General features: G+C 46.3%; 1 protein-coding gene across 2 annotated transcripts in view; it reads right to left on the bottom strand.

The window, feature by feature from the left end:
• The window catches only part of LOC8053367 (disintegrin and metalloproteinase domain-containing protein 11), a 70302-nt gene that overhangs the window by 17214 nt on the left and 39122 nt on the right, over positions 1–13966 (bottom strand). For both annotated transcript variants that reach the window (XM_042294015.1, XM_040207692.1), the window contains 5 exons: positions 12881–12995; positions 7968–8196; positions 4517–4595; positions 2992–3087; positions 2226–2412 (listed from right to left, as the gene is read on the bottom strand). In XM_042294015.1, the coding sequence (XP_042149949.1) occupies positions 2226–2412; positions 2992–3087; positions 4517–4595; positions 7968–8196; positions 12881–12995 (706 nt within the window). The remainder of the gene's footprint in view (positions 1–2225; positions 2413–2991; positions 3088–4516; positions 4596–7967; positions 8197–12880; positions 12996–13966) is intronic.

The following is a 13966-nucleotide window of genomic DNA, read 5'->3' as shown; positions in this document are numbered from 1 at the left end:
CAAACAATGCTCTTTGAAGTAAAAGAAAATTAGCAAAAAGAAACACATTTCTGGAATTTTAAGGTTGACAGAAACCTATAATCTTGTCCTGATGCTTTTTCGTGAAATACGTCTCTTCGATTCTTGAAATATTGGGTTAAAAGCATAGTAAATGGGTCTGCATGGGCTTTTTTCCCGTTATTTAAAAAAAAAAAATCTTTTTACACAGTTTGCTATTTTATGGAAGCCAACCTCTCCTCGCACACATTCCATCTTCATAATATTTTTTTAAAGAGAAAGCATTAATTGTTTAATTGAACGAACCGACGTTATCAGCTTTTGAAGCCGTGCCAAAAGGCACCTGAAATAACCTGTCCCAATGGAGCGAAGCCCGTCGTCTGTTGCAGCGATTTGATGGATAGGCTCCCATTGGCTGGCGCACGTCATAGTTTCAAGGAACGAGGCTCCCATTGGCTGCCACACGGTATAGTTCCAAGGAACGGCACCCACAGAGAAGCCCTCTCTATCGCGGCGCAGCAGCTGGCTGCAGGGCCAGCAGAGCCCGCCCAGGCAGACTCTGGAGAGTTTGCACGGCCGAGCTCAGTGCAGTGCGGCAACTTCACGATAGTGCGCATTCAGCCGTCGGCTGCAACCTCTGCAGTAGCGAAACGCGGCCGTCCATACCACTACGCTGCAAACAAACTAAGCGAGCGGAAGAACGACATTCGTGCTTTCGCATACATAACTCATAAAAAATGCTTAGGTGTCCTTGGAGTTTTTTTTTTGGCAGGTGTATAAGCCAGGTACTCAACAAGGGGTATAAGTACAGTGTGTCACAAAAAAAAATTTACAGTTTTTTTCACCGCAAAAATAAACTGCGCATCGCCGAACGCTCATACTCCGCCCAAAGGTAGAGCTAGAGGTCACAACCATATGCCAAAGTTTCAGTCCGATCTGATGCCTTAATTAAAAGTTATAAAAGATTTTCTAAACGTTCAATGGGAAAATGGCGGCCGGCGGAGTTTTCGAATACGTGGGGCTCTATGGCACCAGAAACAGATAATGGCCAAAAATGGGCTCCAATTTCCCATTGAAATTTTCAGAAAATCACTTATAACTTTTGATTAAGGCATCGGATCGGACTGAAACTTTAGCATCTGGTTGTGGCCTCTAGCACTGCCTTTGGGCAGAGAATGAGCGTTCGGCGATGCCTAGTTTATTTTTGCGGTGAAAAAAACCCTGTAAAGTTTCTTTTGTGACACCCTGTATGTTAAATGTGGCATCAGTCTTTTTTAAATGCTTTTTTACTTCCTGCAAAAAAAAAAACTTTAACAGCAAACTTTAGAAGTATCATTAGAAACTTGTGAATCACCCTAGGGCTTTCATTTATACCTTACTGAATTCTACAGAGTCTCCAGTTTACAGGGATATGTAAATATATTTTAATTAAGTACTTGCATTATTTTTTATCCTGCCCATAATCTCTGCAAAAGAGCTTTCAATATATTAACAAAACTACTTAAGCTACATCAAAATCAAGTACATAATTGTAAAGGCAGATAAGCTATGTAAATTTTATTTGTATTAGATCACATGTTGTATAGTAAAAAAAAAGCGAAAGAAACAGCGCCATTTTAGCAGATCCAAGTCGCTGATACACATAATTACTTGAAGAACACTGCTTAGTCTGTGCATTAACTGTCCCATGGAGCGAGCTGACGTCATCAGTTTGAGGCGCGAAAACGGCACCCCTTTGCACTTGTCGGTTTCCACGACCGCTCACCCCATGGCGCTGTGTGTCCATCAGTGCGCTGTTCACATGGAGCATCCAAGGTCACCAGGGGAGCGCGCGCGCTGACCGGCAACGAAAAGTAAGCAGCAGACGAAAAAGGAAGCGGACGAGCAGCTTGCATGCTTTCGCATTCACAACTCGTAAGAAGTGCTTAGGTGTTCCTCGAGCTTTTATTTACAAGGCCTATACGGAGTGCAAGTCTGTCTGCTTTCTTTGTAGGGGTTGTGCTGATGTTGGAACTCTACCCACTATCCTTCAATCAGAGTCAATCAGAGCTCAGCATTCCGACGTCACCACAGCCCCTGCAAAAGAAAGCAGACGAACTTGTGCTCCGCATAGGCTATACTACTTCAGTGCATTAACGCCAAGACTGGGAGGAGTTCCCAGGCAGCCACCTAACGCACATACGGGTTCCTCGAGATTGAAAAGTTTGAGGGGCCCTGTAGTAGCGCACCATAGGAGGTTGTTTTTAAGCTCTTGTTGGTCTGCGCGCCCGTGTCTGCCGTGGTCGGAGGAGCGTGGGGGGCGGCCGGCGTGGCGGCCGGAGCCAGGGTGGGCGGCTCCGTGGCGTTGGCCCTCTGGCTGCAGTCGGGCCCCAGGTAGCCCTCGTCGCAGTAGCACGTGTTCACGTTGGAGCACACCTGCGTGCGTGGACAAGCACCAAACGGTCAAGCTCATCAAGCAGCGCTCCGCTCGGTACTGTACATACTCGAGTAATGGACACACGTTCATGAACAGAATCTGCGGGTCCACTTTTTCTTGGAGCACACACAAATAGCCAATCGCCACAATTGACAAAAAGAATGCCAGCGGTTTAAAGGACGGAGATAATGCCCTCGCACAGAAATAGTATCCGTGCATATCACATTTCTTAGGAGATGCAGGTTTTCGACTTTGTCATTTGCCACGTTTTGTGTGCAGAACACTACAACTGGCCGAACGTGCGTGCTGCGGAAAAGCAGACGTAAGGGCATGGTTCGTAAGTAGCGCATCTATTACTCGAGTAAATATGGCAAATCTCGCAGATTACGGTTAATTACAACTAAGTATGCCATTTATATGCTTTGAATGCTCATGCATCGATCAACTGCTGTGGGCTACGTATGCTTTACGTTGCCTCAACCCTCATTCAACGGCTTTTCATTACACTCGACATTTTTCGCATGAAATCCGGCCCATGAGCACATCCTGCGTTAAAAGAGAGTGACGGGAACACTCACTCCGTGGCCCGAGCAGGCGAGTTGCAGGTTGTTGCTGGGACAGACGCCCAGCTCACGGAAGTGTTCCACGGGAAGGCAGGACTTGTTGACACAAATCTGAGGTGCAAGAGCAGACGGGAAAGAAGGCTCAGAGAAGGCACCTCGTCCAAAGGCCGTGACAGCCATTTGCTGCAAGAAAAGCTGCGTGCTTCTCTGCAAAGCCAGAGTCACACCGCTAATATGTCATACAAAAGACAGTTTGTAGACATGGTCGAAGCAAACATGCTTCGAATACGCTTGAGGCGTGACCAAAAACAATTCCGTCATCCCGTCTGCAGCGAACATAGCGTCTTTTGCGTAATGTACAAGCGCCGTGACTGCAGCTGAAATGTTTACACTGTGCTATACAATTTCTGACATGGTACGTTGCAGGGCACATAGAATATCTGTCATCGCAGTCATTTGGAGGAGCCTATAGAGAATGACAATGGCCAAGTTTATTTAGGACGAAAAAATAGGGCTAGGTTTCTGTGGTGCTTTGCCGCAGACTATGTCGAAATGCGATAGCCCTGCTTGTCTTCTACGAAGGCTTGCTTCTCCATTCCTACCCAAACATCACACTCTCTCTCTCTCCTTTGGCATCTCTTTGGTACATCGAGCACGGGCTTTACTCAGCACGTCACTGCTTCTGTTCGGCTGGCACCTGTTCGGTGGGAGTAAGGCTGCGTTTGTGGCCGTGTGAGCGGTGCACGGGGGTCCCACATGGGAGGGCCGGGTTGAAGTCTTGCTAGCCCAGTTTTTCGTTTTAATCTTTGCCACTTCTCTTCAGCTATCAGCTCTCCAGTCCGCTCGTTCTTTGTGTGAGGCATTGTGAAGGCTGCAGTACGTCCGATGAGCGCCTCATCTCGTGATCCAAGCATGCGCATGATAAGGAGCGGTGGAGGCAATAAGGAGAGGAGGGTAAGGATGGGAGGAGAGGAGGCCAAATCCATTTTGTGTTACATATAAAAATTTTTGTGAGGGGGGGGCCCAAAGAAATGCTATTGCATCTAAAATGATATCAGCACTGGAATGCTGACTGCATGAGACATTGTGATGAAACGCCAAGCACCGATACTATTTTTGCCCAAAGGTTCAAGCACTTATCAAGCCCTCACTATCTGCTCAAGTTTCCCATAGCTCATGACGACTGCCATTGTATCTGCTTCGCATGTAATGTTCCCACTAGCCTTTCGTAGCCCTTCAAAAAAACTGATGGTGTGAACGAGCTAACTGCTATACTTATCTTTGGAAAGAAAGCATATAAAAATAATAAGAAACTTGTTTTGTTGTTCTCTACTGCGCAAAACTAACTGCAGCTCAGAAGCGCCATAATGTGTGACCTGAAATAGTCAAATGACAAAACTTTATGCCGAACTGCCTGCTTTCATTTTGATCGCTTTGTCTGGTCCTACAGCTGGCATTCGTGAGCAGTATGCTACTTCTTGCCTCGGCCGACAGAGTAAAACGTTTGTGACATGCTTCATTACAAGGAGGTCAAACCTACCTTGGCTGGTCCGCACTTGGTCCCGTCCCAGACGATGCCGATGTCTGGGATGTCGGAGCTGATGGAACCCGTGGACACTCTGCAAGTGCACAGACGTGGCGTAAGAGCATAAAACTTCCCCTGCAAGAGTATGTCGCTGCCAGCATCAACAATAGACCACTAATCTGTCATAAGCGTCCCATGTGAAATTGCCACAAGGTATAAGTGAACCCAAGCAACACAAATGTTCTAGGAACATCCACAGCACATGTTTAAAGCGTTAGGACATCCTAAAGACATTCCCAGGACTAAGTGTGCCACTAGGGAAATCCAGACATCAAACGGTGAGGATGCTTCACACATCGAATGCTGGAGATATGGAGTCAACCGAAAGGTCGGGGCAAGATGGGAATATTATTGAAGAAAGTGATTTCAAGATAAGAACACTTCCACGTTTCATCTCCAGAAGGAGTGCTGTGCAGTTGTATCAAAAGAGCAATTAAATATAGCCTGCCTGCATTACGGGATCTGCTTGATATTTTCAGTAGACTAGCATCTTTAGTGAATAGTTGCAAATCAATTTACTTTAATCTTTGTGAGTTTGATGCATATACAGTGTAGACCGCATATAACGTATGTCTCAGGAGTCGCGAAAATCCGCACTATAAGCGGTACCGCACTATAACCAAAACATCTATTTTTCAGGCCAAAATACATGCCATGAGACAACTTACCTTTGTAAAAGCATTTATTTTATGTTAGATGAAAAATAAAGCTTAGTTTGAGGAAAGTCTTTATTTCACCAGACTAGAACAGTTCTGTCTCAAGTGTGTTACACATTTTGAACGAAATGAGCGGCTTTTGCCTGGCGCAGCCTTTTAACGACGTCGCGGGTTGCAGACGGACGTTGCGAGCGTTCAGGATTGCTAACCCTAATCACTTTTCTCCGGAGATGAAAACACGTGAAAATTCGCATCCTTCATTCGGTACGCGCCAGTAATACCTTGAACTTTAGCACACGCATGAAATGCGCCAAGTAAGAAATCCGGGCGATGTCTGAGGACACAAATGCTTAGAAATCACCACTGTAGTCGAAGTAAACAAACACGACAACATGGGCGTTTCTGCCGTCTTGAGAGCACCGCCACGACATCGCCGCACGAGTAGGTGGATCTTCCCTTCTAGTACGTGCTGGGTTATCATAGCGACACACAACGAAAATTCACAGTCAAGGATAGCGCTTTTACGCAGAACGATGAGATGAACGCCGTCTACGACGACGATCACAACCGACGCCGTGTTTGCGGAAAAGAAGCAGCCGGCCCGCGACCGGCATGCAACGCGCGCGAACACTCCTCCTCGATTTGCGATTGGTCTGTCGTTGCGGTTGTTTGTTTCTTTGTTTCCAACGCAGCGGAGGGACGCACGCACGTGAACGACTCATGCGTGCGTCCCTCCGTCGCTATGGCAACTGAAGCCTCTCTCTTTGCTTCTCCCCGCGTTTTCGAGCAACCTCCTCGCCCCGCGAGTGCAGTTTGCGGCTCGCGCCACTCGCGCCGTTAGCGCCGTTATCTAGTGTCGCCCAGGGAAGCGAGCTCGCCGCTCCGGTCGTCGGCGCAGTCGGCGGGCTGTGCCAAAAACCTCACTATAACCGGTATTTCCCTTCGCGCGCCTGCATTTTAAGCGGTATGTAAATACATGGAGTTCTATGGGAGGCGAACCGGTGGTTTAAAAAAACCGCGTTATACCTGGTCCTGCACTATAAGCGGTTACATTGTAAGTGGTCTATACTGTACACCCATCTTGCTTCAAGCCCCTCCTTTCATGTCAAGATTCTGACTCTTTGCTCTTTCGCAAGCTAACGACGCCGCAACTTAATGCCCGTATGTTTTGTCTACAGCATGGGTTCTCAAACTGGGTTTCCCGGTGCACCTTCAGGGGTTCTCAAGTTCTTTCCTCTGCCGATCCTGCGCCTAAATAGAAGGTTCTTCCAATTTAAGTGTTATATTAGAAGGTCCATGCCACCCGTTGATGCACTAGTATGGGCCAAGCACTCCCGGCTATGTGCATTACTGTCTACAAGGTCTGTAGGCTTCTGCACTACCGCAATATCCCGAGTCATTGGTTGTGCCCGAGTCGTCGCCCATCCCCCAATCATAGCCCATGCCACTTTTTGGGCCTAATATTGATTTCCCCCCAAAAAATGAATCCTCGCCCACCTCTACAAATACCCCAACTCGGACTCCGCGATCCGTGAACATTCATCCCACCCGAACCCGAATGACGCGGCCATGGACCTTACAGTTGGAGGACATCCGTGGCAAAGAAAAAGGAAGGAGGAAAAAGCAGTTCTCTCTGTTTGTGCATTTCCTCTGTGAGCGAAACCGAAGTCGGAGTGCAACTGTGCAGAAAGAAAACAACATAAATAACAGAATAAAACTTTGTTTTGCTTACAAAAATTTGTCCGGACAAAAATAACAGAGACAAAGTAGGAAAACGAACACAAGCAGTAACCCATTTAGGGATCACAAGGTAAGCGAACACTCCATACCCTGGAATGTAACCATGGAGTGTATCTCCACCAAAGTAAGATTGCCCCGAACCGGCTTCTTCTCCCGGCACGTCGCGATCGCGGTTGTGCAATGTTTAAGACGAAGCCAACAGGTAAATAAAGATTTCCTGGAACGTCGCACACAAACGTTTGGAGAGCGTCCCATTTCGAGCTTCATGTTCGTGGTGCCGTCCACGCCACGCAGCAACGCCACCCATGTTGATAGCACGCTGTGCACGGACACACCCATGAGTGCTCCAAACAAGAAAGTTGCGCGAGAGCTTGCGATTGACAAGGGGCCCGGCGACAAAGAATTTGCCAATGCGATCGCCAGCTTTCCCGCTCCCTCAGCATTGCTCTTCATCGCTTCTTTCGTTCGCCAGCTCGCTCGCTCGTAGCGCCTGGTTAATTTTTCTATTTACTTGTAGCCTTTCTTATTTTTTTATTAACAAGGAGAACATAGCAGTGTTAGAAACATGCTTTTACGGAACAAACATTTGCACTGTACGCCAATAGGTGGTGGTCATAGCACACATGCAAGCAAAGGACTTCACAGTAGTAAAGCATTCTTTCATGAGTGGTTTTTTAATAAAACAATAAAACTGATTCGAATTTCGGGGATGCACAAAAAAATTGGTGTTTTTTTTTCACTTTTTGTTCTCACCCACCGAGACATGGCCCACCCCACTTTTTTTTTTTAATGAATTTCAGGCGACAGAGGGGTGGACGATGATTCGGGAACTTATGGTAGTTTGCTGCTTCAACGCTAAGACCGGGCAAGGTTCCTTGACAGTCAACAAAGATAGATGAACGCTCCTCCGGTCCAGCTACAGCTCCAAAGCGCTCCGTACAATGTTTTCGGATCCTATTTATGGTTACAAACACGCTTCTGGAGATGTGAGAGGTCATGGAAGCACGCACTTGCACTCAAACTCGGAGCCCTCGATGGAGATGATGGTACGGGTGTAGAGCTTCTCCATGCCCACCACCAGGGGGGTGCGAGTGCCCCTCTGGCACTGGAGGGTGCCGCATAGCATGTGCTCCCGGCTGCACTTGAGGTAGCCGCCTCGGCCATCTTGGCCGCAGTTGCCGCTCACGCTGCCCTGGACGTTGAACTCCCCAAAGCACTTCTCGTCCGACCGCTTGGCGCCTGCCGAGGAGGTAGAGAGCGCCACCGTACCCAACGTCGGTGGTGGTTCACAAAGTGCTCTGCGATGTCTTCTGTTCTTGGCGCTTCAGAGTTACGCTAGCCAATTGAACATTTTACTGTACGCATAGCCTCGTGACTTTGATGCAAAACGGGCACACCATCCGCAGTGTCAAAGTCCTCGTCCCTTAGGATGAAAAAGGTGGACAACGAGAGGATCATGCGGGGCGGGGCACCTTGTGTTTTCTGTTTTTGGTACTTCTCATTTCAGAGTTATGTTAATCAATCCACCATTTCATTGCTCCTCACAGACTCACAACCCTGATTTAGAGCCACTGAGGTTTTTCTGGTATCCCTTTCTTCTTTAATTTTTCTCCTCCACAGTGCAGTAAAACATTGCCTATAAGAAATTTACTTTAGTGAAGATTTCAAAATACAGTAAATTTTCGTTAGTTCGACTCGGTTAATTCGACTTTTCGTTCAATTCAGTCGTGTTCAAAAGTCCCGGCGAGCACCCCTACATTTCTATGGGAGGAAAAATTTGATAGTTCAAACTCGGGAAGACTCCGCATCGGATAATTCGTCCCGAGCGAATACGCGCGGGCTCACATTGCACGGCACCACGGCAAAAAAAAAGCACAAATGTACAGCGAAACACGGGCCCTTTGCTGCAAAGCCGAACGTGCGCAAATATGTGCCTGCTCCTCTACGCCGTTGAGATGGACCGTAGCGAATGACACGAGCCAGCGCAACCAATCTGGCGTGGAGTAGCGGGAAGAACATAGCACGTGGTCGAGCGCGCACGAGCCAGCGCATGAGCCAGTGCGCGTTTTTTCTGTAGCATCGTGTGCGCTCCATCTTGCACACCGGAAAGCGTAATTTCTCTTTCTCTTTTCCTTTTTTTTTTTGTGTCGTTGATGGTGGCGTTTGCCAAAGTCGGTTCGAAGCTTTCTTAGCGAGCGCTCTCAAAGCGCTTCTCTGTAGCATCGTATGGGGTCCATCTGCGCATCGGAAAACCCAAATTCTCTCTTCCTTTCTTTTTTTTTTTTTTTGTTATTTTGTTTTGTCGCCAAGCCGACTTTGGGCTCCGCGCCAAAATCAGCTGGTAAAACTTTTTTTTTTGTGCAAGATTTTTGGGGGACGTGACGTCTAGTTACGCTGCTCTCCGAAGCCTGCTTTTGGACACGCGTTTTAAAGCGCAGATGGCAGCAGATCATCCGTGAGTACTTTGGACAATAAAAGGAATTTTAATTTTAACCATTTTTCTGTCCTTTTTTTATTTCAATTGTTTGGATAATTCTACCAAATTTCAAGGTCCCGTCGAGGTCGAATTAACGAAAGTTTACTGTACCATCTTTTCAGAACTTACTCTGCCAGAATCCTACTAGCCCCAAACAGGACCAATTGGAGCGCTACCATCGCTCGATGGTGACCCAGTGATCAGTTTCACGTGATGAGGCCAGGTATTCCAGTTAAGCTGTATATGCCTAGGGTTCCATGCATTTTCGGTATCCGTGTGCAGAAACAAAACTGCATGTAAAAGCGCTCCCTTGTATGGAAAGGCATACTATACGCCCCATCACCTCGATATGCGTTTTGATAAGGGAAGACATTGGAACGTGTGATAAAGAAGGTACATCCGAGACGATGGGCCTTCTCCGGCTCGAGTCGGACGACGTCACTGCTTTACATATTTAAAAGCAGCAGCTTTTTGTAAAGAATTATATGTTTAGATTTAACTTTTAGCAAGGAATCTCAAGAACAGTTGTAATGGAACCCATCAGTGTATATCATAGTGATCACAAAGCAATCATCACTACCATTTCAAAATGATGTATATACTGTACATAAACATTCGGTGAAGTGCTTTTGTGTGTCTTTTAGTGAATCATTTGTGGAGGTGCTCTACAGCTTCGCTGGCTAACCACCTTCACAAAGTGGAATGGCTCACAATTTTGATGCGAAAGCATTAAATGTCTCATGGAGCGAGCTGACGGCATCAGTTTGAAGCATGAAAACGGCTCCTAGTTTGCGCTGTGATCCCAATAGGAGTGATTCGCCTTCGGTTCCATTGGCTGGCATGCGTCGACGGGGCTCCCATTGGCCGCTGCGCCATGGCCTCCAAGATCCCGAAGCGCGCGCGCATTAGTACGCAGCAGACGACAAAGGGAGCAGACGAGCGGCTTGCATGCTTTCGCATTCACAACTCGTAAGAAATGCTTAGGTGTACCTCGAGCTATTTTTCTCTGCTTTGCTTTGGTTTGGTTGTGTGCCTTAGAAAGTAGCAGCAGAAACTGTTTGCTAAGTGTATTTTGTTTTTACTACCACACAAGACCTGCGTAGGATGAAACCTAATAACAAATCTGAATACGCCAAGCGAAACATTTGGAAGTTGTGTGTAAGTTATGATGGAATCCTACGATAGCTTCATGGCCGCCAATACTGCTTGATACTTCACCATGGAGACCAACAAGCAAAGTTTTTTATGCTCTTCTCGTGCTTCCCGACTTCAAGCAGCAGATGACAGGAAATATGTACTCAAAACTACAATTCTTGGTGAACGCCGCTCGATTCAAAATTCCAAAAGCAATGACAACAATCCCAACTACTTCAGCGATTGCTCGAGTCGGTGGGAAGGCCTAGCAAGATGGGTTGAAAGGCATAGCAAGGTGCTTGTCACTCACTGCCTATGACCAGCGGCCTCGTTAAATTATTATGTTCGTGCAGCCCTTTCTTTATTATCTGGACCCATTTTGTATGAAAAGTTTGAACCTTGACCTAGATCTTCCGGTCAGAAGGTGGCTTTTATCTCTTCATCACCCCCTTGTCATTTTCGGAGTGTTTTGCGGTAGTGACGGACGCTCTTGTCGCTGGGACATACTTGTCAATTCTGTTTGGTGCTTTTTTTGACATAAAGCTCAAATATACATGCTATGGATTACCCTTGCACCATTTGGTACATACACTTTATTTTTCATGTGTCTCCAAAACCACGTGAGCAAACTGCGTATAAAACCGGCGATTGGAATGCTAAGTTCAACGCCTGCTCGGCTATCCTCGCGATTGGTTTCTATTGGCTCTGCTTCAACAGACAAAAAAAAACAACCCAAAGATTAGAGCCCTTCCACTTCACGAGAAGATAGAGGACCAGCGAAGCTATTATCTTTACGATGTCTAGGACGATGCCTACAGGACAATGTTTAGGACGACCTCAATTACGACTTCTTGGACGACGTCAAGGGCGACCTCAAGGACGACGCCTAGGACGATTTCAGGGACGACGTCTAGGACAACCTCAAGGACAACGTCTAGGATGATTTCAAGGACGACTTCTAGGACAACTTCTAGGACAGCGTCTAGGACGACCTTGAGAACAGCGTCTAGGACGACCTCGAGGACGACGTCTAGGACGACCTCAAGCATGACTTCTAGGACAAACTCGAGGACAATCTTGAGGACGACCTCAAAGACGACGTCTAGGACTACCTCGAGGACAATCTTGAGGACGACCTCAAAGACGACGTCTAGGATGACCTCAAGGACGACGTCTAGGGCAACCTCAAGGACAACTTCTAGGACGACGCTTAGAGAAATTCAGCTTTTCCATTCTGGTGAAAACCAAAGTGGAAAGGCTGGAAAGGTCGCCGCCATCTACGAGCGACGGCAGCAACCAGACAACTGGTTGCCGCCATACCTCATAGATGGCGGTAGCTGTCCGGAGTTTTGTGTCGACATTTGTTTGCCCGCGGACACGATGCCGGGGAAACTAGCCCTTAACAGCTCCACTGTAAAAGCTTGCCCTGGAAATTATGTTGTCCCAGAACCTCGATGTTTGGTCACTTGACAAGCCTCCGAAGCCACGATGACGACCGATTTGGTTGTGGTCAGTACGATAACATGAAACTGGGTCACTGGGTTCTGTTTTGTAGGCCGTGAGTCCGTGATGCCACTGTTGTCACGCTGCTTGGTTTTTTAATTTTAATGAGAAATACAACGAAAGAATTGGGTCAAAAGCAACTCTAAACTTAGTTCAAATCATTGAATCAGAAATGAATTATGAACGATACACCTCAAGCTACATGCTACCAACGAAGTGCAGAAGCGGTCACGTGATCCTTGGTACTATGTTTGATAAGAAGCCACCAAGTGGCACCACTTCATCTTCTCAGGGCTAACAGTGAAGTCTCCCTATATAGTAGAAGGTTTCCTGAAGTCATGCTTGCTATAGCCTATTCAATTATAGCTACAGTCCTTTCTTTTCACCCTTCAATATACTGAAAAATCAGTCTGTGGTCATGTCCTGTCAGTCGCATGCTATGTATTTGCTACCACGAGGTGATACATTCCTGTTATTGATTCTTTACTATATTTTTAAAGTCGCAAATTTAAAATTTCATGAAAATAAGGTCCTCGCGGAAATGAAGCCAATTACAATATGTCATTCCTCCCACAGGGCCATAAAAATCTAGCATTACTCAGTATGGCCTGGCATGCAGCTTTTCTTGAGGAAGACATTTTCCTCCTTCATGGTTGGCAGATGCCAAGCTACCCCGAGCTCAGCAGGTTCGGTTACACACGTGCGCAACTCGCTTTCGATCAAGGCAGCGAGACCGAGACAAGTGTTCACGCTCCTTAATGTTGCACTCAGTAAGCCCGTGCACCCGAAGCCATCCTGGGGAGTACTCACCGAAGCCCCAGATGTACTCGCACTGTTCGTCCGAAGTTTGGCACTTTCCCCGGTAGCAGAAGCCACTACCTTTCTTGCATTCCTGGCCGTTCTTCTTGTAGATGTTTCCCGGGCACTGCGAGGTATGTTAGAGCCATTACCTCTCGAGGCACTACTACGTCCATTTGTTTGTATTCATGGGGAGTTACAAGGAGTCAATGGAGCTTGTACTTGTTGCCCATATGTTACTAGAAACTTCGGACAAAATGCATATGCGCACAAAATCAGTAGAGGCGTGGTACAGTAGAACTGATCTTTAGTAGAGACTGATGAAGCAAAATTATGAGCACTATAAGAAGTCAATGTTGAAGTGTGTCTTCTAATGTTTGCAGGCTTTTGAGCTACTGATGTAATGATGATACTGATATAGTAGAAGTGAATAGTCTTTCTGGAATGACTTTATAAACTTTGTGTGCTTTCTAACCGATGGGTCGTGTAAAAGAATAAAGAACTGCAAGCTATGCAAACCATATTCCACCAGCACAACCTACATTTAAAAACACTTTTAAAAATACATTTTCATCAAACAATTAAAAAAAGAAACTTTTTTGTCAAAATTGCACCGTTCAGAAGATAGCATGAGGGCTCAAGGTCTGGTTATAATATGCCACTGAGTAATTCTTTACAGAGAATTAGTATAAGCTACAGTAGACTCTCATTAATTCAGACTCCAGGAAGCTACACATTTTGTTTGAATTATCAGAAGTTTGAATCATCAGAAATTCGTCTAAATAAGATGCCAGACAAAATTATGATTTGCCATATGAATGGCTACAAATACAAAGCAAATATTTGATGATTTCCTCTACATAGGCCTACTGATCATAAGCAGGTATGCCGCACCTGAAACATGTGAAATGTATGACGAACTATTTATCCCTCAAAAGAGTTGTTTATCATGGATTGTTTTAGACAGTCCATGACAATTCAAAACAAAATGAAGTTTGTTCATCAGGCCAAGAAATTGTCTAATGTGGACTATTAAGTAGGGGCCACATGAGCGCCCCTACTTAATAGTCCACATTTGCTATGAAGTGGGCACACATG

Source organism: Ixodes scapularis, unplaced genomic scaffold, assembly GCF_016920785.2.
Source record: "Ixodes scapularis isolate PalLabHiFi unplaced genomic scaffold, ASM1692078v2 PGA_scaffold5__190_contigs__length_132052651, whole genome shotgun sequence".
NCBI classification, from domain to species: domain Eukaryota; kingdom Metazoa; phylum Arthropoda; class Arachnida; order Ixodida; family Ixodidae; genus Ixodes; species Ixodes scapularis.
The sequence above is the reverse complement of the archived record's forward strand: the minus strand, read 5'-3'. Positions and strand labels throughout refer to the sequence as shown.